Source organism: Parasteatoda tepidariorum, chromosome 9 (genome assembly GCF_982258835.1).
Source record: "Parasteatoda tepidariorum strain Cologne lab strain chromosome 9, Ptep-v5.0, whole genome shotgun sequence".
In the NCBI taxonomy this organism is placed as follows: Eukaryota; Metazoa; Arthropoda; class Arachnida; order Araneae; family Theridiidae; genus Parasteatoda; species Parasteatoda tepidariorum.
Genome location: NC_141763.1, coordinates 58259092 through 58283162, shown reverse-complemented (window position 1 = coordinate 58283162; position 24071 = coordinate 58259092). Strand labels below are relative to the sequence as shown.

Here is a 24071-nt window from a genome sequence, read left to right as displayed (position 1 = left end):
TTGAGTCGCGATGGCTCAGAGGAAAGAGCGTTCGCCTTCTAGTGAGGTGAACCGGGTTTGATCCCGGGGATGGCAGGTCGATACGAATTCCGCATCCGGCTTGCGCCGACCACAGTGCTGACGGGAAATATCTTCAGTGGTAGATGGATCATGGGTTAGACTCCCCTTGCCGTCAGGCCAGCCGTGTGAGGTTCTCGTGGTCTTCCTCTTTATGTAACAGAAATTCAAGTTAGTTCCATCAGGAAGGCCTCCACGAATGCAAATTTCTCCCACTACTTGATCCAGGAGTTCCCTTGTTTTCTGAATTGGGTTTTAAATTACAAGGCCACGGAATTGAACATTAGTAGTCATAAACCCAAAAATTGGGTCTGCTGTTCAACGACGGTTATAAAATTAAAAATAATAAAAAAAAAATAGTGCGTGGAGTCCCTCCGCGCGGAAGAAGTTAAACGTCGCAACCTGCGACGTTAAATGTAGAAGAATCAGCAGTCGTAGAAGGATCACTAGTTCTATTCAACGACTCTTCTTTCCTGCTCCACTCGCTTCCGTGCTCTGTAATCACGGTAATATTGTGCATTTTTCCCTCGTAGACCTCTTGAACCAGTGGAAGTGCTTGTGGTTGCCTCATCGTCTCGCCCTGGGAAATGTATTTGTATTAATAATGTATGTGAATGAGTCATAATGTAATTTCAGAAGAGAAAACCTAACAATCAATTGATATTCACAAGAGACGTACCATGACATAACCTTAAATCCGTCGCATTGTCCGTGGGATTGTTTTCACTCATTTTTTACAATTTATTATTATCCACTAAATTTGAAAATAAAAAATACTACCCTATTAAATTATATGTGTATCAAAACAAACTAAAAAAACTATTTATAGAAAAACAATACTTTTATGACTTTTATTATTTTTAAGCTAGTGAGAACCAAAACAATATGGAAATGAATGAGGGAAAACTGGATCCTACCACGTGATTTCCCGGCCAATAAAAATGTAGCGTTAAACGTTTAACGCAACCTTGTTGGAAATCGCATAAGAAGTATAACTTCAAAAAAATTATTATACTGCTGTGAATTGTAAATTTGAGAAATTGTAGGGTTTATAGAAATATTAAACAATATACAGACAAAATATATCTACAAAATATTACTAAGCGTTATATGGACACTTTTTTTGGTTTAGACAGCTTAGAAGTCATTCTCAAATCTCTCCGTTTAGCAGCCATTGGAGTTAGAATTGTTAGTCCACTGCATAGAAAGCATAAGATAGTTAATGTGTAATACACTCCATCATACGATCCCAAACGACTTCGGAAGAAGCCTGTAATAATAACAAGTTGTTAATAAATGGCATAAAAGCGATAAAAAGAACTTAATGATTAAAAGAAACAGGTTAGAACAAATAGTTATTACATGTTAAAGAAATAACCCATAGAACATAAATGAAGCACGATATGTTTATTATTAAATTAATTGAGGGATGTTTTATGAGATTAGAATAAATCTGTTTAAAAGAGTATCTCTGTTTAAAACATGTTATAGTGTGAAAATAGTTTCCGAAGAGTCAATCGAAGACCAGAGAGAAAATAGAAGTTTTTTTATTAACATATTTGCAAATAGCTGAAGTAATATTTTATTTGGTGTTTTAAAACACCCATTGAAAATAGCATCGGCTAAACTATTGCTATCATTACATGGCTTAAACCATTTAAAATATTTAATTTTTCTTGCGTTTTTATATCTAACAATTCTTCGATTTAAACTCACTAATTGTTTAAAAACCTTTCTAGGCAAAAGAAATACAGATATTTAGTTAAGCTGAGGCATTTTAAGCAATAATACAAATGAAGGGCCATAAAAATTATTTTATTTTACAGTACAAAATTTAAAAAAAGGGCAATTTTTTAAAAATTTCTTTTTTATAAAGTTATTGTTCAAATCTTTAACTGTTGCTCTAACACCAGCCTTACTGTATAATGACAATACCGTAGGGTTTTTTGAAATTCAGTAAAACGAGACACTGTTCTGGGTAACAACGAGCTGATTATTAATGAAGCCATGATGATATAAAAACTTAGCAAGAAACGTACAAGTTGTTATACAATATCGGCAGTAATTCTGCATCACTTTATCCAGTCACAACTTAAAACCAAATGGGATACCTGCAAGTGACCTGTTGTCGGAATCTCGATCCTGATTGGTTGTTGAAGCGTGGCATTTATTTACGTTAGCAACTAATCTTCCCATTCTATTTCGAGTAAGCCAAACCCGTCAATTATCAATTATCTTAGATAACACATTCTATATTTTTTCACAAAGATTCTTTCACAAAGAATTAAATTCTTTCACAATATATTTCTCACTTTGCCCAAAGCCAGACACGAAACCACGTGAATCATTAGCTAACTAATTATACATCATAGTATGTATTTTGTATCCCAGGTACGCAAATGAAAAATATATCACGGTTATAATAAAATACAGAAACAAATAATAAATATAAGTTAAGTAAAAGACGTAGAAGAGAAATAAATCTATTTCAACAAACTTGTGATACGGCACTATATTTAATTAACTTCATATTAATTAACATTCTAACGTGTGTGGAGAAACTTAGCTCAACTTCAATACGCCATTTTGCTTATAAGCGATCAGCTGGCACTAACGTCTTAGATCCCATGTGTGGATGTCCCTGATCCTCTTCTTCTTGAAGTGCAAGTACCCAATCGCACAAAATTACACATATTGCAAGAAAAGCTTGGAAGTTATTCACTAATAACAAAAATCGCCGGCAATGAGGGATGTCAATGGGCAGACGAGGCACTTGTTTAGTAAGGGTCCCTGAATTTGATAATTGGAGAGAAAATTTATTTTAATTCAACGTATGTAAGAGATACACAATGTGTATACAGTGAAACCTGCCAAGTTGACCACCTTTGTAAGTTGGACACCTGTATGAGTTGACCTCAATTATCAAGAATGTAATTTTTCCTATATAATATAAAGAAGCAAAACTTTTGTAACTTGACCACCTGCCTATCTTGCATGTTGACCATTAAAATAAGTCAATTTTGTCAAGGAGTATTATGAAATTCTATTCTAAAACCCTCATAAGTTGACCAGAAAAAAAAAATCAGAAAATTTTCTGTCATTTTGAAATGTATGTTAAAATTTCACTTGTTTGGTGAAACAATGTAAAAAGCTAATCTAAACCCTTTTGTGAGTTGACCATCTGGGAAAACTGTAGGGGGTCAGTTTTTGACCATTTCTTTCATTCAAAACATTGGGCTGATGTAAAGTCTAAACAACAGCTCCAAACAACAATGAGGGAATATTTTTGTAACAAATAGGTTTGCAAGTGTAGTAATAACAGAATAAAATTTAAAGTGTTCAAATAATTTTGTTTTGTTAAAGTTTTCAAATTACATGTTTTCGTGTACTGATATTTTAAGAAATTATTTTTATTAAACACTTCACATGCATAACTAACGAAATAATTTATTTTTAATAAGTTAGTTAATTAGAATTATATGTAACAAATTGAAGTTCATTCAGGTTTAAACACACATCTTAAGATATTCATTTGGCTATTGGCTAAGTAAAATTTTTAAGTCAAGTAAAATTTTTTTTAAATATATAGCAACATGATATAGGCAGCGAAAAAGTAAACAATGACCCACCCCCTCTATAAGTTGACCCCTTGTTGACCACTAAAACAATACACCACAAGTGATCAACTTACACAATTTTTACTGTAACTGTGTTATTCTTCTAAATCAGGACTTGAAAAACCATCAAATGTTTATGTATCAGTTATAAGAAAAAAGTATTATAATTTTGAAACTTACCTATAAGAGGCGACTGTGATAAACTAAGAGGTCCGTAGAGTGACAATCTTGATGCTAAAGCCATTGTAACTTTGTCTTCTTCCACGAAGTCGGATACGATTCCAGGAAAGACGATTAGAAGACCGCCTAACAGTAATCCAAACGGAAGCATTGTTGTCATCAATAATGCAAATCCTCTTACCCAAACAGTCAACAGTAAAAGCAAGCCCATCACTGTGTAACAGGACGCAGTAAACGCAGTTTTAGTCATGTAGCCTGAATCTGTTATGAAGCCTAGTCCAAAGCGTCCTACCATATCTGCAATGGAGATACCCATGACAATATATACTTCTTCCTGACCTACAACTCCAATATCTTTGGAATAGTCAACAACAATAGTGAGGGCCGTTGTGGTTATGTAAATGAAGAGACTCTGACCAATTAATATAAGAATAAATGTGATGTCAAAAAATACAGTAAAAGATCTGAAAGCTGAATTGTTTTCATTTGTTGCTGGAGCGTTACTAAACGCGTGAGAATCTGATTTTCTTCTTTCAGATGATATTTCATGGACGGAATAATCTTGAGATAAAGTGTTGTGGCAGTTGATAGGACGAGCATAATCATTTGATGATCGATGATAATTATTTAGAGCGCAACTATGGTCAGCCGATGAATAGTAAAAACTACGAGAGTTTTCAGGAAAACAAGGAGTCTTTTCAGATTTCTTTACGGCAGGTTGAGATTGGGAAATGGAATGAGATGAATTCTTGCTGGAATCATTTTCATCAGAGTCATCATTTTTCTCTGAAACATTATCGATTTTACGATGTTGGTGAGCCGGGTGGGATTTGGTGATTGGTTTCATTTGTGTTAAAAATAAAGCAGCTGGTAAACTGTTTAAAATTAAACCAGATAAAATTAAAAACGTTCCTTGAGTGCCATACTTATTTAAAGAAATGTCAAACAGTACTGGTAATACGAAACCAGCTACACATTCCCCAGCAAATGCTATTCCATTCGCTTTGGCTATATCAGCTGTAAAATGTTGTCTTAAGACTTCCGGTATGAGAATAGTAGTCAGTCCTAATCCAAGTCCTGTAAAAGAATGAAGCACTTTAAATTTTACAGAAAGGATTAGCATATGGTAAAGACAAAAAAAAATTTACAGCTGGACAATAAAGTTAGGGTAAGAAGTTCTAAATCATGTAAAAGAATGAAGCATTTTAAATTTTACAACAAAGCATTAGCATAAGGTAAAGTCAGAAAAAAATTTATAGCTGGACAATAAAGTTAGAGTAAGAAGTTCTAAATCATGTAAAAGAATGAAGTATTTTGAATTTTACAACAAAGCATGAGCATAAGGTAAAGACAAAAAAAAATTTACAGCTGGACAATAAAGTTAGAGTAAGAAATTCTAAATCATGTGAAAGAATGAAGCATTTTAAATTTTACAACAAAGCATTAGCATAAGGTAAAACCAAAAAAAAAATTTATAGCTGGACAATAAAGTTAGAGTAAGAAGTTTTAAATAATGGAAAAATTAGAACCTTACCAAACACTCCTCCCCATAAAATAGTGACTATAACTATATCATCTGCAAAGAAGCATGATCCGATACCCAGTGTAGATAAGATACAACCAGAGATGCAAACTTTGTGAAAGCCCCATCGGCGTCCAAGATATCCAATCAGAGGACCTTAAAAATATTAGAGGTGTAAAGCAAAATCTAATCATTCCTTTATTTTTAAATGAAACTTAATGCCCATGGAAAAAAAACGTTAATTGGACATCACAATAAATGTAATTTTTAAATGAATTACATTAGCTGAATAAACAGAAAAAGTATTTTCTTATTTGAGCCGCGATTTCCGAGTGGTTATGCACTGAACTGTCACTGTGAAGTACTGGGGCTCTATCCTCAAAGGCAACTTGTAACAGATTCAGATGGGTATGTACCATCTAGTCTGGAAAATAAAGGTGACCGGTGCGCAGTGCCAACCACATTGCCATCATGCAGTTGGTTACGAAAAGGTGGAGCCTTAACCTATTCCATCTCCCTCCCCCACCCATAAAGGGCTGTGGTGAAAATGCTTTTTATTTATCTTCAAAAAATTTAAAATATTTAAAGAAAATTCTGCAAATTTTTTTATTATTCATTTAAAATGAAATGAATAAATCGTAGATTAAGAGTTAAATGCATAAAAAAAATATATTTAGAACTCAATCTAATAAAAAAATACACGTTGATATACTTGATGAAATTATATTTTTTTTTCAAATCTGAAATTACTTTTTTTTTCTTACATACTTGAAAAGTAGGGATTGGTTGATTCATTTTTATTGAATGTGCAATCTAATGGCTCAAAAGAAATAGAAGCTATTCTGCACCAAATACAAATGACATTAAAGGCTATTAAAATATTCCAAAACTTTTTTAATGTGATTTTTAACCATTCCCCCATCGGTTGTTGGAATACTATGCATTATGCGTTCATTGCAAACTTTAAAGAAATTGTAATGACTATATTTTATAACCAATTGCATCCTTTGTCAGCGAAAATAAGCAAATTAAACCACTCCTTCTAATTTAAAATACAAAACTTAAACATTTCATGATTGACGTTTAGGTCTTCTGGTTTCTAAAAAAATGAAATTGAGCATTAAAACGAAGCAAATTGCATGCAAAAATATTAAATATTTACCACAATCTATGTGTAATTAACACTGTATAATAAATAAATGCAGAGAGGCTCAAGTTCAACAACTATAACACACCATATACTGATTTATTACAACAATTTATTGCAACAATTATAACACACCATATACTGCGACTTACCTGCAACATTTCTGACAGTATAACATAGCACAAATGGTAATGATGCTTCAGCTCTGCTGACACCATAGTGATCCATAACGGCAACAAAAAGCAAGCTGGACAACCTCGCTAAACCAAGAAGAAGAAACGTCAGAAAACAGCAGATCCATGCCACATACCAGTTAGCCTGCCGAACCTCTTCCTTCATACTATAGAGATTAAAGAAAGAAAACGAAATTTAAATATGACGTCTCTCAAGATTCAAGACAGAGACTTTCTAACAACAACTTTAATTTGTAATTTGCAGTTAGTATTACTTCACATCGAAATCACAGAACATTTCTGTCAGTGAGACTGCTTATCACTATCTAACATCTAATTGTCTAGAAACACGTACTCATCATAGATAATTAAACACTTATTAGTTTCACATTCATCTAGTATGCAACACAACTGAATAGCATGATTCCATATCGAAATCTCAGGATACTGATGTTAGTACGGCGGCTTATCAGAATCTGAAATTTATCGACATACACAATTGTTGAACAAAATTGAACACTTATTAATTTCTCGTTCATCTAGTATCCAACGCAACTCAATAGTGTAACTTCATATATGAATCATATGACATTTGCGTCAGTTCACTGACGAATCAGAATCTAAAATCTAGCAACAAACACGATGGCTAAATAAAATTTAACATTTATATTAGTTACATATTCATCTACAATGTAACATAGCTGAATAGCATTATTTCATATTGAAGTCGAAGGATGCGTCACTACGGTGATGTATCAGTTTCTAAAATCTGGCTACACATACAGGGACTGAGCGAAAATGATCACTTATTAGTTTCATATTCATTTAGCATGCAACACAACTGAATAGTATTATTTCCTATCGAAATCTGAAGATATTTTCGTCAATAAGGCAATGTATTAGTTTCTAAAATCTGACAACACATACTGGGGCTGAGCAAAAATGATCACTTATAAGTTACACATACATGTAAGTATGCAGCACAGCTGAATAGTATTATTTAATATTAAAATAAGAGGATATTTACGTCAGTACGGCGATGTATCAGTTTCTAAATCTTGCGACACATGCAGGGGCTGAGCAAAAATGATCACTTATAAGTTACACATACAAGTATAAGTATGCAACACAGCTGAATAGTATTATTTAATATTAAAATAAGAGGATATTTACGTCAGTACGGCGATGTATCAGTTTCTAAATCTTGCAACACATGCAGGGGCTGAGCAAAAATGATCACTTATAAGTTACACATACAAGTATAAGTATGCAACACAGCTGAATAGTATTATTTCCTATCGAAAACAAAAGATATTTACGTCAATGCGTATTAGTATCTAAAATCTACCAATACACACAGAGCAAAAATGATCATTGATTAGTTTCACTTGCATCTATAAATATGCAACACAGCTGAGCAGTATTATTTCATATTGAAATCAGAGGATATTTACTCCAGTATGACGATGTATAAGTTTCTAAAATCTAGCAACACACACAACACGAGGGGCTGAACAAAATAGATCACTTATTGGCTTCACATTCATCTAGTATGCAACTCAGCTGAAGAGTTTATTGATGACTTTGTTTTGAAAACGCATGCAATTGAGTGTAATAAAATTAATTTGTAAGTACTTTATGTTACTTTGATTTGGAAAGAAATCATATGAACGTTACAAAATTCATATTTATGAGAAATAAAATTACTTTTGTCCTTTAGAATAATTACGATCATAATGTTTCTGTAAATGGTTTTTAAGAATAGATAAAAATAAATCTTCAGCCATTAAACCGTTTATTTTTTTCTTATGATAAATCCAGTTCTGAGATTTAATATTTTTTTATTATTAATAAAACAATGTTTTTCAACCATTAGTGTGGTTTTGTAACTCTAATATAGTAGAAAAAACAGTGGATGTTTGTCACGTTATTTACGAAAACGTTTTTTTTTTCTTCTTAAGTTACAAAATTCTTAAGTTGACATTATTTGATAGGTTATCGTTGTTATTATTATTTTTTTTATTGAAATTATAGGCTACTCTTTTTTTTAAAGATTGTATTAACTAGGTCAAACTGGTTTACCTGGTTGTAACCTGGATACAAAAGGTTGCAGAAGCAACGATATGCACGGTTTTATCAATTTTCGGCCAAAGGTGAGCACCATTTTAATAAAAAAAAATTTTATTAACACTATGGAGAATATTTTTCAATAATTTTATTTTTCTGCTGTTTTAAAGGGTTCGGAAGACATCTATAAAATATTAGTGATTCAATTGGAGTAAATATTTTCTATTGAGAAATTTTCAGAACACGCTAGTTTTTTTTCTTCTTTTTTTTAAAAAAAAAACTTCCAATGGTTATTGAAAAAGCTCATGTTTTGAAACTTTATAATCATTCTAGTTGTTATTTATTACATATTTTTATAATGGGTTAAACTTGTAAGTTCTGAAAATAAGATTTAAAAAAAAATAAATAAATAAAAAAATTAGACATTTTTAATTCAAATTTAGTGGTGCGTTAACGCACCATCGGCCGAATGCATGAAGAATAGGCAAAAATTGAAAAACCACTTTTTTAAAAGGTTTCAGAGATTTATTGAAGTTTTATTGTATTTCAGAGTTTTATTAGTTTTATTGTGAAGTTTTTTTGATATCAGAGTTTTATTGTGCTGAGGCTAACAGTGATAAAACAAATATGCCATTATGAACAAGCGTTGCTCTGAAGTTACTTAGTGTTGTTTCAAAACCTGAGATACGCAAAAATTATTTTGATAACTTTTTTTCCCTGTATTTTATTCGAAATTTTGAAAGGAAAAAGTTTCTTTTCATCTGGCACAGCTCGCGAAAATCGCATAGCTGGTTGCATGTTGGTTGCACCATGCAAAAATATGAAGGAAAAAAAATATCGTGGCTCCTCCGATTTTGCATTCAACAAGGATGCAGTGACATGTGCAATAAAATGGAACGATAATGATGTTTTAACAATTGTTACTAAAATAACGGTACCATTTCGTCCCTCGTAAATACCAAGCGATACAGTCACAAAAAAAAGAAAAGAAGTTGTAAATTCACAACCCAACGTTATTTCGGATTACAATAAATATATGGGCGGTGTAAATCTACATGACAATGACATAGCTAATTCCAGCATCAAGATTCAAGGTAAAAAATGGTGGTGGATTATTTACAAACATCACTGATAGTTTTATAGTAAATTCATGGAAGCTGCATAGAATTTCAACTAGCTCAAAAATATCACTTATAGACTTTAGCTCTTATACAGCTATTGACCTATTGAAATCTGAATCCAAGAACAATCCATCTGGTGAAAGTACATTACAAGTTACCCATCCTAACAAAGGTCGCCCATCATCCACATCTCTACTAAAAGAAGTACGGACTGATAGAATTGGACATGCAATGAGTGAGCATGAAAAAAAAAGGAATAAAAAGAAACCCGCAGACGATGTAAAGTGTGCAAAAACCGCACGATTTATTTATGCATCAAATGCAACGTCCATTTATACCTAAAATGTTTCGAATGTTTCCATTAAAAATATAACTGTTGAACTAAACGAACTGATCATTGATCTGGCCAAAGGTGCGTATTTTTATTACATCTTAAATAAAATATTATTTTTCATGCAAGAAACTTATTTTTTGTCTTAACGAATGTAATTTAAACATATTTCAATGAAAATAATACTACATTTTATAAAATTTCTATCCTTGGCCTAAAATGGGTTAATGAACCTTCATAGCTCGAACTGACTTTAATCTTCAATTTTATTTTTATTACAACGTTTTTAGTAACTCGCCTTTATATCTGTGAGAGTGAAAACTTGCAATGGAACGTTCAACTACCTTCCGACTAGCTATAGCACTCACATCTCTATTGGAGCTCCATGCAGTGGCGTGCCAGCCGGGGGGGGGCAGAGGGGGCAGTCGCCCCCTCTGAAATTTTAGTGAGGGGGCAAACAATATATTTCGCCCCTCCTGAAATTTAAACATTCGAGAAAATAAAATCAAGTAAAATTCCGAGTAAAAAATAGTCAAAAAGTAAAATTTTAGAAAAAAGTAACTTTTTAGTTGAACTTTGTAGCTATTTTCCAAGTAAAAAACCTAATTTTCCTCTGAAATTAAAGTAAGAGGTTATAATAAATATGAAGGCAAGAAATAAATTTAGGTAAAATTGGTAATTTTAGGAAAAAACAATTTTTTTTTTTTCAATTTTGAAGTTATTTTTCAAAAAGAAAAGCTTATTGTCTTCTGAAATTTAATAAAAGGGCCTATATTGCGTTTCGCCCCTTCTGAAATTTAGACATTCACAAAAATAAAGTCAATTTAAATTAGTAAACTTAAGGGAAGAAAAAAACTTTTTTCAACTTTGAAGCGATTTTCTAAGAAAAAAAACTTTATTTAATTCTGAAATTTAAATGAAGGGTGAGTAATGTACTTCGCCCCTCTTGAAATTTTGCCATTCGTGATAATAATGTCAAGTTAAATTGATAACTTTAGAAAAAAATAGCCATTTCTTTTTCAACTTTAAGGTTATTTTCTAAATCAAAAATTACTTATTTTACTGTGAATTTAAATTGAGGGGGCGAATAACGTGCTTCGCCCCTTCTGAAATTTAGCCATTCTTGAAAACATAGTTAAGTTCAATTCGTAATTTCAGAAGACGAAAAAGAACTTTTTCTCAACTTTGAAGTTTTTATAAAAAAATGTAAGAAAAAAAACACTATTTTCTTTTGAAATTCAATTGAGGGGGCGAATAGTGTGCTTCGCCCCTTCTAAAATTAAGCCATTCGTGAAAATAAAATTAAGTTGGTAATTTGGAAGAAAAAGAAAGAACTTTTTTTTTGTTTTAAATTTAATTGAGGAGGCGAATAGTGTACTTAACCCTTTATAAAATTCAGATATTCGTGAGAATGAAGTCAAGTTCAATTGGCAACTTTAGAAAAAAAGATCCATTTCTTTTTCTACTTTAAAGCTTATTTTACTGGGAATTTAAATTAAGGGAGCGAAAAATGTGCTTCGCCCCTTCTGAAATTTAGCCTTTCGTGAAAATAAAGTTAAATTGGTAATTTTAGAAGAAAAAAAATTTCAACTTTAAAGTTTTTTTTTTAAACATTTCTTTCCTCTGAAATTTAATTGAGGGGGCGAATAGTGTTCTTAGCCACTTCTGAAATTTGGAAATTCGTGAGAATGAAGTCAAGTTAAATTGGTAACTTTTGAAAAAAAGTACTGTTTTTTTTTTCTACTTTAAAGCTGTTTTTGAAATTAAAACTTTTATTTTCCTCTAAAATTTAATTGAAAGGCGAATAATTTGCTTTGCCCTTATTGAAATTTAAACATTCGTGAAAATAAAATTAAGTTAAATTGGTAATTTTAGAAAAGAAAAAAAAACTTTCTTAAGACAAAGACTTTTTTTTCACGTATAACTTTCTATATAATTAAAAGAAAATCTTATCCCAACTTCATCTCTTTTGCCCTTCCCTGGCGGAAAGAGTAATAAAATGCAACCTTCACTGATAAAAATTGGTTTCAAAGTCACCCCTGACTTTCAACAATTTCCTTTCCACCCACTTTGGCATATAATTCTGGTGGCCAAACCCCCCACAAAGACAGTTATTTGACTCCTCAAAAACAGCCACCTCATGTTACACACTGTGGGTAAAAGTACTTTGCTTCTTAAATTTTCATTTTTATGGCCTTTTGCTCCTTTGTCCTCTTTTTAAAATGTCAGATATCCACAGAAACATATCTTATTTGGATATCTCTTCGTAAATCGTCTCAAACAAGCAATTATCTAGATTTTCTGAGAAAACAGGTGTTTTAAGCTTTTAAGGGATTAAAACTGGGGAGGACTTGTTGACATTTTCTCTGGTCTGGTCTTCTTGTGATGAGACATTTCTTAGACTAACGTAAATAAACGCTCTCTGTTAAAAAATTTTTTTAGCTCTTTTAATTACATAATTTAAGTTATCAATTTCTAAAGAAAGCATATTTTTTTATTTTGTTTAATTGTTTTAAATTATTTGGTTGTTTTTTTTGTTGTTGTTGTCGTTATTTTTTTTACATCAGTTTGATAAATTAAATAACAAGGAAACGTAAAATAGATATCGAAGGAGGTAAGCAAATGTTTTCATTTCATTAAATTATTTAATGCTTTAATAATTATGCATTTATGTACTATTTGAATTGTTTCAGATAGTTGTTCGTATATCAAATACATTTAAATAGTACATTAGTTCATGATTTACCGTTTGTTGTTGGTGTATGGATTAGTTTATGTTACGAATTTAATTTTTTTTAATTGTTAAATAATATTTTGAATTCTTTTTACTTTTAAAAACTTTGTTTTTATTCGAAAATGAAATTCAACCTTTAATTTTTTAAGAAAATCCTAGTCAATAAAAAAATAATAAATAAAGTACTTTGAAAAAAAAAATTTGTTTTCGTATTTTCGATTATTCTTTCAACTTTTAGGAGGTACATTTTAATATCGGTTCCTTAAGATCATCAATGTCTTTATTTTATTGAAATTAATTTTCTTCTGCTCTTTTGGCACAAAAGTGATATTCATTGCAGATTAATATACTAAAAATAAATAAATAAAAATGACCGAAAAACTATTGATTCTAAAAACAGGAAAATAACACGATTGAGAATGCATCATATCAGCTCTGAAAGGTGTTTTCCTTTTTCTAATTTTTTAAATTTACTATTTTATTTTTATCTTATATGATAACTATTACTATATTATGTATATCATATGATTATGTAGAGCAGAACTCTAACACCAAATCTGTTATACATTTACTCTCTCTCTCATGTGAAATAAACCAATTAAAAATAAAACATTATACACCAACAATAATTTGTATAAATAAGGATAATTCGTTTAAATAATGATAATTTTTATTTTAATACAAACAAATTAACTACCATTTTTATTTTTAACAATAAAAATGTTAAAAAATTATTCTTTAAAAAAGGTTCATTAAAAATTTTCATAATATTTTATTATTCTCTCTAACAAAAACTTTAATTAAACAAAAAACTTATTTTTAAGAATGGGGCAATATTGGAGGGTAAAACACATTCCGTAACATTGGAGGGGAAAAAATTATCCGCGTAATTTTTGTAGTCTTTTTTTTTTTTTAATCATAATTTCATAGGATGCTAAAATTGTGTTAATTAACTTTGTGAAAGCTTTTTTCATGAATATTTCTTCTGAATTTAAAGTATTAATTCTCAAAAATTTTAATGCTGAAATTATAAATGCTATTGATGGAGATTAAAAAATTAATGCGATCAATACTATTGTAATTCATCATTTCTTAAAAATGTGAATATTTCTCTTTATCAATTGAATATTTTTATTTTCCGTTTTAAGCATGACAATTACGACTTAAATCCAGATAAATTAAACTGGAACAATATGAGAAAAATACTACACATAAAACTACTTAAATTTCATTTATTTTTCCGCATTTTGTGTTATATTATATGTTATATATGTATTATGTGTTATATATATGTTATTGTGTTATATTTTTGTTTATTTTATTTTTCTCTTTAAAAATCCGAAGCAAATAAAATTCATTGTCAAGACAAGCCATTAAAAAGAATTTTTTATTTAGTAAAAAAGCTGTATAACCTTTTTCTTTGGTATTATATTTGCTTTGGAATTTCAAATAAATAAATAGTTCCCTGTCATGATTGTTTACTCATATATGACGTCGCGAATATATATATTTACATGCCTTTCTGATCAGAAGTTTCAATAGGCAAATTATTCAAAAAAGAATCTTCTTTAAAATATAGCCATATTTTTAGGTCCCTGTACACACTGGAGTAACGTAACTTTATTTTTAGCTCGATGTTAATTACATAACTGCTGAAGATTTTTTTTATAGTGGCTTTTTAAAAGGAGAGCATATGTGATACATAAAACCGTAAAATTCCATCCAATTTCTATAAAACGTGTTGAAAATTTAATTTGAAATCAATAAGTAATTTTATTTTTTATAACTATATATTAAACAGATTCAAGAAGTTTTATGAAATTGACACTTCAAGACTTGCATTATAATTAGCTTGTTGACTAGGGATACTTTATTTAAGACTTTTTATGATTACTTTATTTATTTAATTTTAAGTTATGAGCTTCCATTGCCCATAAGTGCGCCAGTTTTATAAACTTAATTTATACAACAATACAGATATTTACTAAAATTGTCTGAAAAATTAAGTTTAAAAGTAATAATAAAGTAATAACTTAGTTAATTAAATTAGCTCCAACTTACAATATCATTTAATCTAATACGTCATATGGTAACCATATTATATATAGACAGAGCTATACTTTCTTCAAAGTTTACATTTTATATTAAATCCATTTTTTGATTTTATAAAACCTTCGAAATACAATTTTCAGTGTCTGACCTGTTAATTCCATCATACCTGTCTTTCTGTATACTGGATAATAATAATAATAATCCGAATTAAAAATTAACTTCAGAAATTTTTTTAGAATTTTGAAATTCATGTACAAAAAAAAAGTTATTTCTTATAAAATAATTTCAGAAAGCTAAAAATATGCAAAAATGAATATAGAAGTATGCACCAAAGAAAAAAATGGGATAATTTATTTTAAGATTTCGTCTGAAAGAGAAAAAAGAAGTCCCTGGGCAAAGTAGAAATCGGGAGCCATCACCGATTTTATAGTTAATACATTCAATGTCAATTTCTCCTCTACTAATCAATTTTCAGGATCTCTTAAAACGAAAATCTTCGCTTAAGTTCCAATTGTTCATGCGATTTCCTGACAATTTTGAGGAATCTCAACTAAAATTATTAATTGTAGCATTTAGAAGAAGCAAACACATATTCATCGTCGACATTGACACCCAAATCTTAAAAAAAAGTTTAAAACATTGCTCAATTTTATAAAGAATTATTAAAATAATTGAATATCCATTTAGTAGTAAATTATATTTAGTTTTTTTTGCATCACATTATTTTTACTAGAAAAGCGATAAAAACAAAGATAAAAGAAAGCTATTGTCTTTTCATATTCTAATTGGTCAGTTAAATGTGAAAATTTACGGAACATGTACAGAAACGGCTAAACCGTACAAACACAAATTATTATTTTGTTCAAATTTAAAAGTTATTTCGTTACTTGAGTGGTGAGGTTTAGCACTTTCTTGTAATATCTCGCATGCTCACGCACTTTTAATTTTTGATTCTGTGCAGTGCAGGTAATAATTATTTATGTACGTGAACTAGCAAGAGGCTAAAGTTTTCTATTTTGAAGCAAAGTCAAACAATGTATTGAGCGTAAATAAATAAATAAACAAAGCAAGCACTCTTAGATCAAACAATCGCATTTTCATAGGACTCAATTCGGATAGTTCGGGAACCTGACTTTAAATATGCGAAATAATTAGTGTAAGGGTAGACGATTTTAAGAGTCAGGAAATTTCCCCCACGAAAACGTACTTGCTTTGAATAAACTTTTTCAATCAACGTATGCAGATTCTTGACCCTTAAAATAATGGGATAGCTGTAATCTGGAAGGAAAAAAAACAGTTCGACAATTTAGTCAGAGCAGTTAGAGCCTTTTTATGTTTGCGATTTGAATATTTTTGTTATACACAGGGCCGACGATTCTAAGGTTGTTCAGTGATGATTAGTAATCTTTTAATTTATTCCTTTTTTCTTGTGCGTCAGACATAGTTTAATGCATTTTTTTGCAGGTATACCTGGCTCAGTAATTACGATTTTTGTCTGACATTATTTACTTTCTATATTTAGTCATGTATTATTGAAATGCTTTTTCCGAACATTCTAATTTTCAAACTTCGTAGTTTACTTTGATTATTTGTCAGTTATTTTTAAAAATAATTTTTTTTCGGATTTTTATTTTCTCTATAATAATTTCTATTCCTCTGTCCTTGTTATTTTTCAAACATTTTTAAGCTAAATGGGAATTTTTGTGATTAATTTTGTGACCAGTAACTCTTTATTCTCATTAATAAAATAATAAGTCTTAATAAAAACTATGTTATAATACAACAAATTTTTAATAAGTACAGCAAATTTTTCAGATTTAGTCTTTGTTTAGTTGTAATAATTTTTTTAGATTTCATTTTTATCGGATTTTTGCTTTTACGCTTATGTTAATGATATTTTTGTTAATTGTTTTCTCTATATTTTGTTAGAACATTTTAAATTCTTTAAATATATTTCATTCAATTTATACTTGAAAATTTTTAAATATTTTAAAAGTATATAACATACGTTCCCAATATCATTTGGTTTTTCGAAAGATTCTTTTAAATTTCCATTAGTCTTTTTCGCTCTACAATTTTGTTTCGAATAGCTATAATTCAAAAAATAATATTGCATTGTTAAGTTAAAAAAGCACGTAGCCTCTAATATACAATAAAATTTTTGGTTATAATTTTATAACGTGTTTAGATTATACTTCTGTAAATAAGAAACATATTTAAATATGGCGAGCTGGAAATTAATTCCTTCATTTGTTTTAATTTTTTCAACCCTAGTCCTTTATCATGAAAACTTAATATAATAAAGTTAATTCTACTTCATTAAATTACTGCATATTTATATGTTTAAAATTGTATTTTTTTTTTTTTTGTATACATTTTAAGCTTTACCTTGGAATTAACCAGAAAAATCAGAAGACTATTTAAAATTCAAAGTTATTTTAAAATAAGATTTAATTTTAGAAATCAATCTCTTTTACTCCTTCATTTATTTTAATGTTTTTATATCTTATGCTTATCATTAAAATTATGATAAAGTTAATTTTCCATTTTTTTGTAAACTGAAAATTTATATTCATGATTAAATTCAAATCTATGCTAGAATCAAAATTTAAATAACAAGTTATTTTTAATTCAATATGTTTTTGAGGAGCGAAAAACCATTCTATGTCATTATGATTAAAATGTATCGACAAAATGTATTGCTCAGCATTAACAAGTTTAAAGGAGTAAAATTACAAAATTCATTAATTAAATTTTTTACATTTTAATACACTTTTTTTCTTTTTAATTAGTTTCGGATTGATAAATCATTTTTTGTTAACTAAATTGGTGTGGATGTAATAGTTAAATCATCGTCGTCATAAACAACGGAAATAGTTTAGATAATTACAATTAGACAAATTACAATATTAAAATAATACAACTAACTTTAAAATATTAAATCAAGCAAAGCTTATGACTTTGCATTGGCTCGCCCCCCCAGTCAAAAAAAAGTTGGCACGCCACTGGCTCCATGTCTAATAACAAAACAAGTTTCAATCATTTCCTGAGCTCTACAGGCAAAAATCGTCATTTCACCACGAAATAGAATTTATTAGCAATCAAATTTCAACTATTTTGTGACTATCTAGGGTGATCAGATTTAATCTGGATCTCTGTACCTGATAGAAATACAGGTTTCAATCGTTTCCTGAAATTACAATCTGAATTTATAGCCATATTATCGACAAATGGGATTCATTGTCAATTACTATACCGACCACTGAACAATTACTTAGAGTTTTTAAAACTAAACTGGAACTCTGTACGAGTTGACGCACAAGTTTCAATCGATTTCTGACCGTTAAGGAAGAGAATCTTAGTGCCATATGTTTGCCAAATGAAATTTATCTCCAATCAAAATTAAGAGCAAGAAAAATTTATCGCCTCTTCTTTATCGCTATTTTATCTGATTTAAATAAACTAACAGTTACAAAATTGAAAATGAGAAAATGATAAAGTAACATTTATTAAAAAATAAGTTTTCCAAATAGGGAGGTACTTTTATTTACGTCACACTAGAGCTTCACAACAAGCTATTGGCGACGGTTTGGGAAACATCCCTGAGAATGGATCCAAAGACATGCCATCGCAATTTTGATCTTCTGCAAAGAGGATGGCTCCCCTGCTTTGGTAGCCCGACGACCTGCGCGCGAAGTGGAGCAGTTTACGGTAGAACAATTTAACGAGAACCTTCTGCGCATCTTCGGTCCCTACGCTGGCTGATCAAAGTGGTCACCCACCCGCTTACTGACAGCAGCCAGTGATGCTTGAATTCGGCTGTCTACTGGGAACCGGGTCTTTACGATCAGTCCACTGCGGGACTTTTCCAAATAGATTGAAACGAAAAATGTTGGATGCACCATTTTAGTAAGACACTTACATCACAACCGAAAATTCTTCCTTTCCTCTTTCGTTTTAAGTCTAACTTATCCCGCAGTGGACTGATCGTTAAGACACGGTTCCCAGCAGATCACCGAAGTCAAGCATCACTGGCTACGGTCAGTGTGCGGGTGGGTGACCACTTGGATCAGCCTGCGTAGGGACCGAAGATGCGCAGAAGGTTCTCGTTAAATTGTTTTACCGTAAAGTGCTCGACTTCGCGCGCAGGTCGTCGGGCTACCGAAGCGGGGGTGCCATCCCCTTCGCAGAGGATCAAAATTGTGATGGCATGTCTTCGGATTATCCTCCGGGATGTTTCCCAGACCGTCGCCAATAGCCTATTGTGCAGCTCTAGTGCGACGTAAATTAACAACAACAACAACAAAGTCTAACTTATTCTAAATTATTTTCTCCTTCAATCCACCTTCAAAACATAGTTCTCAAAATTTGATTTAATAGTTTTTATAATCCTTCCCAAGTTCCCATACCACAACCAACAAGAGGACCACTTCAGCCATGACAGATTTACTGAATGTGCTACCGAAGTATCATTACGCCAGAAGCACAGGTGACCTTGGTTCTTATCTCAGAGCAATAATTCGGGTAATTTGTACTGCTCTCGATTTGCACTGAACATGAACTGTCATAATCCAATATAGAACAACTCTAACGCATCTGTCAGAGTCTCCTTTCCAGCTTAGCTAACCGGAAGTTTTCTTCGCAATAGACGTTAATATCACTCAAAATGTTGCACGAGTGGAAAGAAGCTGGTCCCAATGATTCGAAAGTTTTTTTCCGAATCAAAGTTACAAGGACATGAAGGCTATAGCTGAAAACTCACCTCTAAAATAGGCTATTTAACGACGGTGATTGAATTAACTAAAATTATAATAATTAAAATACAAAAAATTTATACAGTAATAACTTATTATTTGCAGCAAACTAATAGGCAACTGTTCCGAAGCGTTTAAAGCAATTATAAAATATTATGATATATATTGTATCTATATTTAGTGCACATGCACTTTTATCAAAGAGCAAACATAAGTGGTAAACAATTTAGTATTGATATCGCGTGACGCAATTTATCGAAAGCTAAAAATAGTAATGAATTTCTAAAGAGGAAATCGCTTGAAAAATTAATAATGAACTTTTCTTTTGCAATTCGTTTAATTATTCATTGTGTTTTACAGTACATAGAATTCCAAATTAGAAAGAAACTTTTTGTGAGGGTTTCTATTGTTATTTTAATTTTATAGCAAAAATAATGAAACATAAATTGAAGAAAAAAAATATTGACATTATTTGCTTAGACCTAAATATACTAACGATTTGTCACTATATGCTTTATGAAATAACTTAAATATTTTTTTTTTAAAATTAGCTTTGTACAATTTTATTAATGAAAAAAGTTTTCATAGCATTTTTAAAATTAGGTTTCTATTTTTAATATGTAATCTTTATTTGGATTTTTTATTTCTCCTACTTTGTTACCAGAATTATTTTTTTCAATGATCTGATTTTTTTTCAACTCCGATTTTTTATACTTGACGTTGGGAGCAAGCATTAGCAATTTATGTAATACGGAATTCTAAACATTTACTTTAATATGCTTTAACATGATTTTTTTGACCTATTAATAATTAATTTATTAAAAACTTTTATTACAACTAAATTGTCTACTTATGCAGTAAATTCCTTAATGCCAGTCCTTACTATATGCATGTATTTTTAGAATCCTTTTCAAAAGTGAAGACAAAAGGAGAGTTAAAATCTCCACAGAGTTTCACCAGCAATCAAACTAGTTTTGACATCTTTAATCCCAACGATCTCGTTAGAGATTCAACAGGTTTCAATAGTATTTTTATTTTTTATCTCACGCTTAAATATTAATACCCGATCCTTAGTATGCATATTTTTTGACATCATTTTTCATATTGATTCTAAAAATATATATTAACAGTGGTCATTACGAAAAATCTTAAATATGATATACTTCTGCGTAAATTAAAAAAAAAAAAAAATCTAGTTGAACAGAATGTAGAAATTTTCACACTATTATAAATATTTTTTTTCTTTTGGAGAAAAATATGCATTTACAACAATCGAAAGAGAAAAATAGCTCATCTTGGCATTGAAAAATTTAAGATTTAAAATTGTGAAAATTGCAATTTGCAAATATTCTCTATTTTCTTCGGGTATTTAAATTTTTTCAAATTAGACATTAAACAAATTCTTTAATTATTACAGAGTTTATATTATCTTATTTTATGTAACAGGCGTGGAACAGCCGACCCAATTCTGAGTTAACGGCTATTAATGTTCAACTCCGTAGCTAGTAATATTGAACTCAACCCAGAAGACAATAGAACCCCTGGATCAAGCAGCGGGACTAACAAGCCTTCGCTGAGGACTTTTTGATGGAACAAATAGCATTTAAGTTACAAGGAAAGGAAAACCACCTACGCTTAGCCCGGCGAAAGAGGATTCTAACATATGATCAGTCTACCACTGCGGATATTTTACGCCAGCATTGTGGTCGGTTTTATAAAATTTAGAAATTTCCCAGACTTTCTCCATGAGCTCTGAGGTAGCTAGATCCTTTGTTTAAAATTTGACGATATATAAAGTATTTCCGCCACAGCTCATTGTGAGCCAGGGGGAATCACAAGTCACAATGGTTACGTACGTACCATAACGATGACCACGTTGAGTCCGTTATTTGCCTAGCTGTAAAAGCTAGCTAGCCAAATGATTGACTTTCAAATGTTGGGAATTATAGCATTACTTAGATTTATACACATTATAGATTTTTAAATTTGACAAGACAAAAATTTTGAAAAGTATACATACTTATTATCAAAGGAGCATAAATTATAAATCTCGTAAAATTATAATTATCTAGTAAAATTATATCTATTTCATTTAGCAGTTAGGTATGCGAGAGATATCACCTTGAAAATGATTTTTATGTTTTTCTGAACAAATAAAATACATCTCTCATGAGCAAGATGTAGTGATCTTGATCTGTCTTCTACGCTAATTTAGCCACGTGATCAATTTATGTCTAATTAAAATCAATATTATTCCGTTCTCTTGAGAAAAATGATGAAAGATCAATTCATGTATTGAATTCACGATTGAATTTTGCTAGCATAGAACTAAAAACTCTGTTAGAAAACTGTAATAATATAATCTCTTCTCTTTTCTTAAAAGTACTAATTTTTCAGATTCATACGATATAAAATATCTCTAAGTAACACAGATGTTTACTTTATGCATGTTATTTACACAATATTTTTTTATTCTTGTAAAATGTATTTAAAAAAACTGATCTTTTTCCCAACAAAATTCGTTAAAATATTTGAATAAGTTATCATAAAATAAGAATTAAGTCTGAAATAATAAAAAAAATTAGATCATTGAAATAACACTAACATATCGACGAGTCAATGAGTTTTATAATGGAATGTAATAATCAAAAGAAAAAGTAAATTTGAAAACAACCAATTTCTAATTTCATGTTAAGGGAACAGTATATAAATCTGAATATAGTAAAAAACTTGCATGTGTTTTGTACCTCAGAAAATGTTTCTTCGTTTTGAAGAGTTAAAAAAAAAGACATTAAAATAATAATAATATTAATAATGAATGAGAATTAAACGAAATTTTATTTCGTATTTTTAACATTATATTTTTAATAGCTTCTCAAAAAAAAACTTTAAAATGACTTTAAAACAAATTTGAAAACTTTAAATTTGTGTCGTATTATTGGAAATTTTAAAATTAAATTCTTTTACAATAAAACGCATCTGTTTAAAAAAAAAATTTACATATGAAATTATTATGCATTCAATTTTTTATTGAAATTATATAGCAAAGTATATTTTCGATTTGAATAAATATTGTCATAGGATTGTATGTTAGTGATTTGAACGAGAAGAAAAGAAAAAAAAAAAGAAAACAGAATTGATAAACACAATTTCTAATTTAACTTTCAGTTGACATAAAAATTACAAATGAAAGTGATTATTAAAAAAATGTCTCCATGTTAACACACCTATGAAACTTACATTTTGAATAATTAAATAAAATGACATCAAACTAATAATATCAAGAATAAATTAACAATAAATAAAATTTATCATATTTCGAATTTTTCGTGTCTCGTGACAGAATAAAACAACACAATTCTTAAGTTGATTGCAAGGATTTATTTATTTTATTCGAATCTCATTATTAGAAGTTTTAAGTATTAAAATCAAAGTCCTATACAATGAAAATCATTTATTAATAAAATAATCGTATAGTATAAAGCCAAATTTAAATCTGAAATTACCATGAATTTAATTTTTACAGATATAAGGTTGCATAATATATTTACGATATGAATGATAATTTAATGAAGGGAAACAAATATAAAAAAAAAAAAAAATCAATTTCGCATTACATATAAAACTAATTATTTTCAAAAAATATTCAAGGGTACATACCTGAAAATGTTCGTAAACTTTCAAGATTTAGAAAAGCCAATTGCAATCAATTAAAAAAAAAATAATGAAGGGAACATAAATTCTTTCCTTAAAACCATAACATTTTCAGTTTTTCACGTTTCATTTTCAAATAAAACAATGCAATTTTTGGGACAATTAGGGGTATTTTTTTATTAAAAAAAAACGATGCAAAAGGTCTACCGTATCGAATTTTTAACTTAAAACGTCCTTCGATTAAAATTTTTGCATGCTTTACGAACTGCATTGGATTTTAACTTTCTTGTGCACTGTTTATTTTAACTAATTTTCTGACGTATTCATCTTTTTTTTGGTTTCTGCGCAGTTTTATGCGCAGCATACTAATGACGCCGGCTATTTTGATCAGATTAATTGAAGTTATTTATCAACGCTTTGGTTTCGCAAAAACGAACAATGTTTCATTTCTAAGGAAATGAAGAATTCGTTTATTTTGCTTTACTTACATCTGCGCTTTTGAATAATTGTCAAAATGCTTTAATTTGATATTCTTACACAACACAGCATGAAATAAAATGAAGAGTAAAAAGTATTAAAAAACTTAACCTTCTACAATTACTAAATTTATTCTCGATTTCTAAGAAGCGTAAACAGATCGTTATCATTAGCATGAGAAAGAG

General features: G+C 29.8%; 1 protein-coding gene across 4 annotated transcripts; it reads right to left on the bottom strand.

The window, feature by feature from the left end:
- Nucleotides 1–1081: 1081 nt before the first annotated feature.
- On the bottom strand, nt 1082–23756 carry LOC107437682 (monocarboxylate transporter 12). 4 transcript variants are annotated; one of them, XM_043046035.3, is made up of 5 exons: nt 23416–23756; nt 6676–6863; nt 5389–5532; nt 3855–4931; nt 1082–1327 (listed from the first exon to the last, which is right to left on the bottom strand). In XM_043046035.3, exons 2-5 carry the CDS (start codon nt 6860–6862, stop codon nt 1164–1166), a joined length of 1572 nt encoding a protein of 523 aa, XP_042901969.2. In that variant the 5' UTR covers nt 6863; nt 23416–23756; the 3' UTR covers nt 1082–1163. The 4 variants fall into 4 exon arrangements, with proteins under 4 accessions (XP_042901969.2, XP_087008008.1, XP_015905251.3 ...); XM_087151882.1 differs by lacking the exon at nt 23416–23756 and adding an exon at nt 10449–10596; XM_016049765.5 differs by lacking the exon at nt 23416–23756 and adding an exon at nt 7870–8308.
- Nucleotides 23757–24071: the final 315 nt, after the last annotated feature.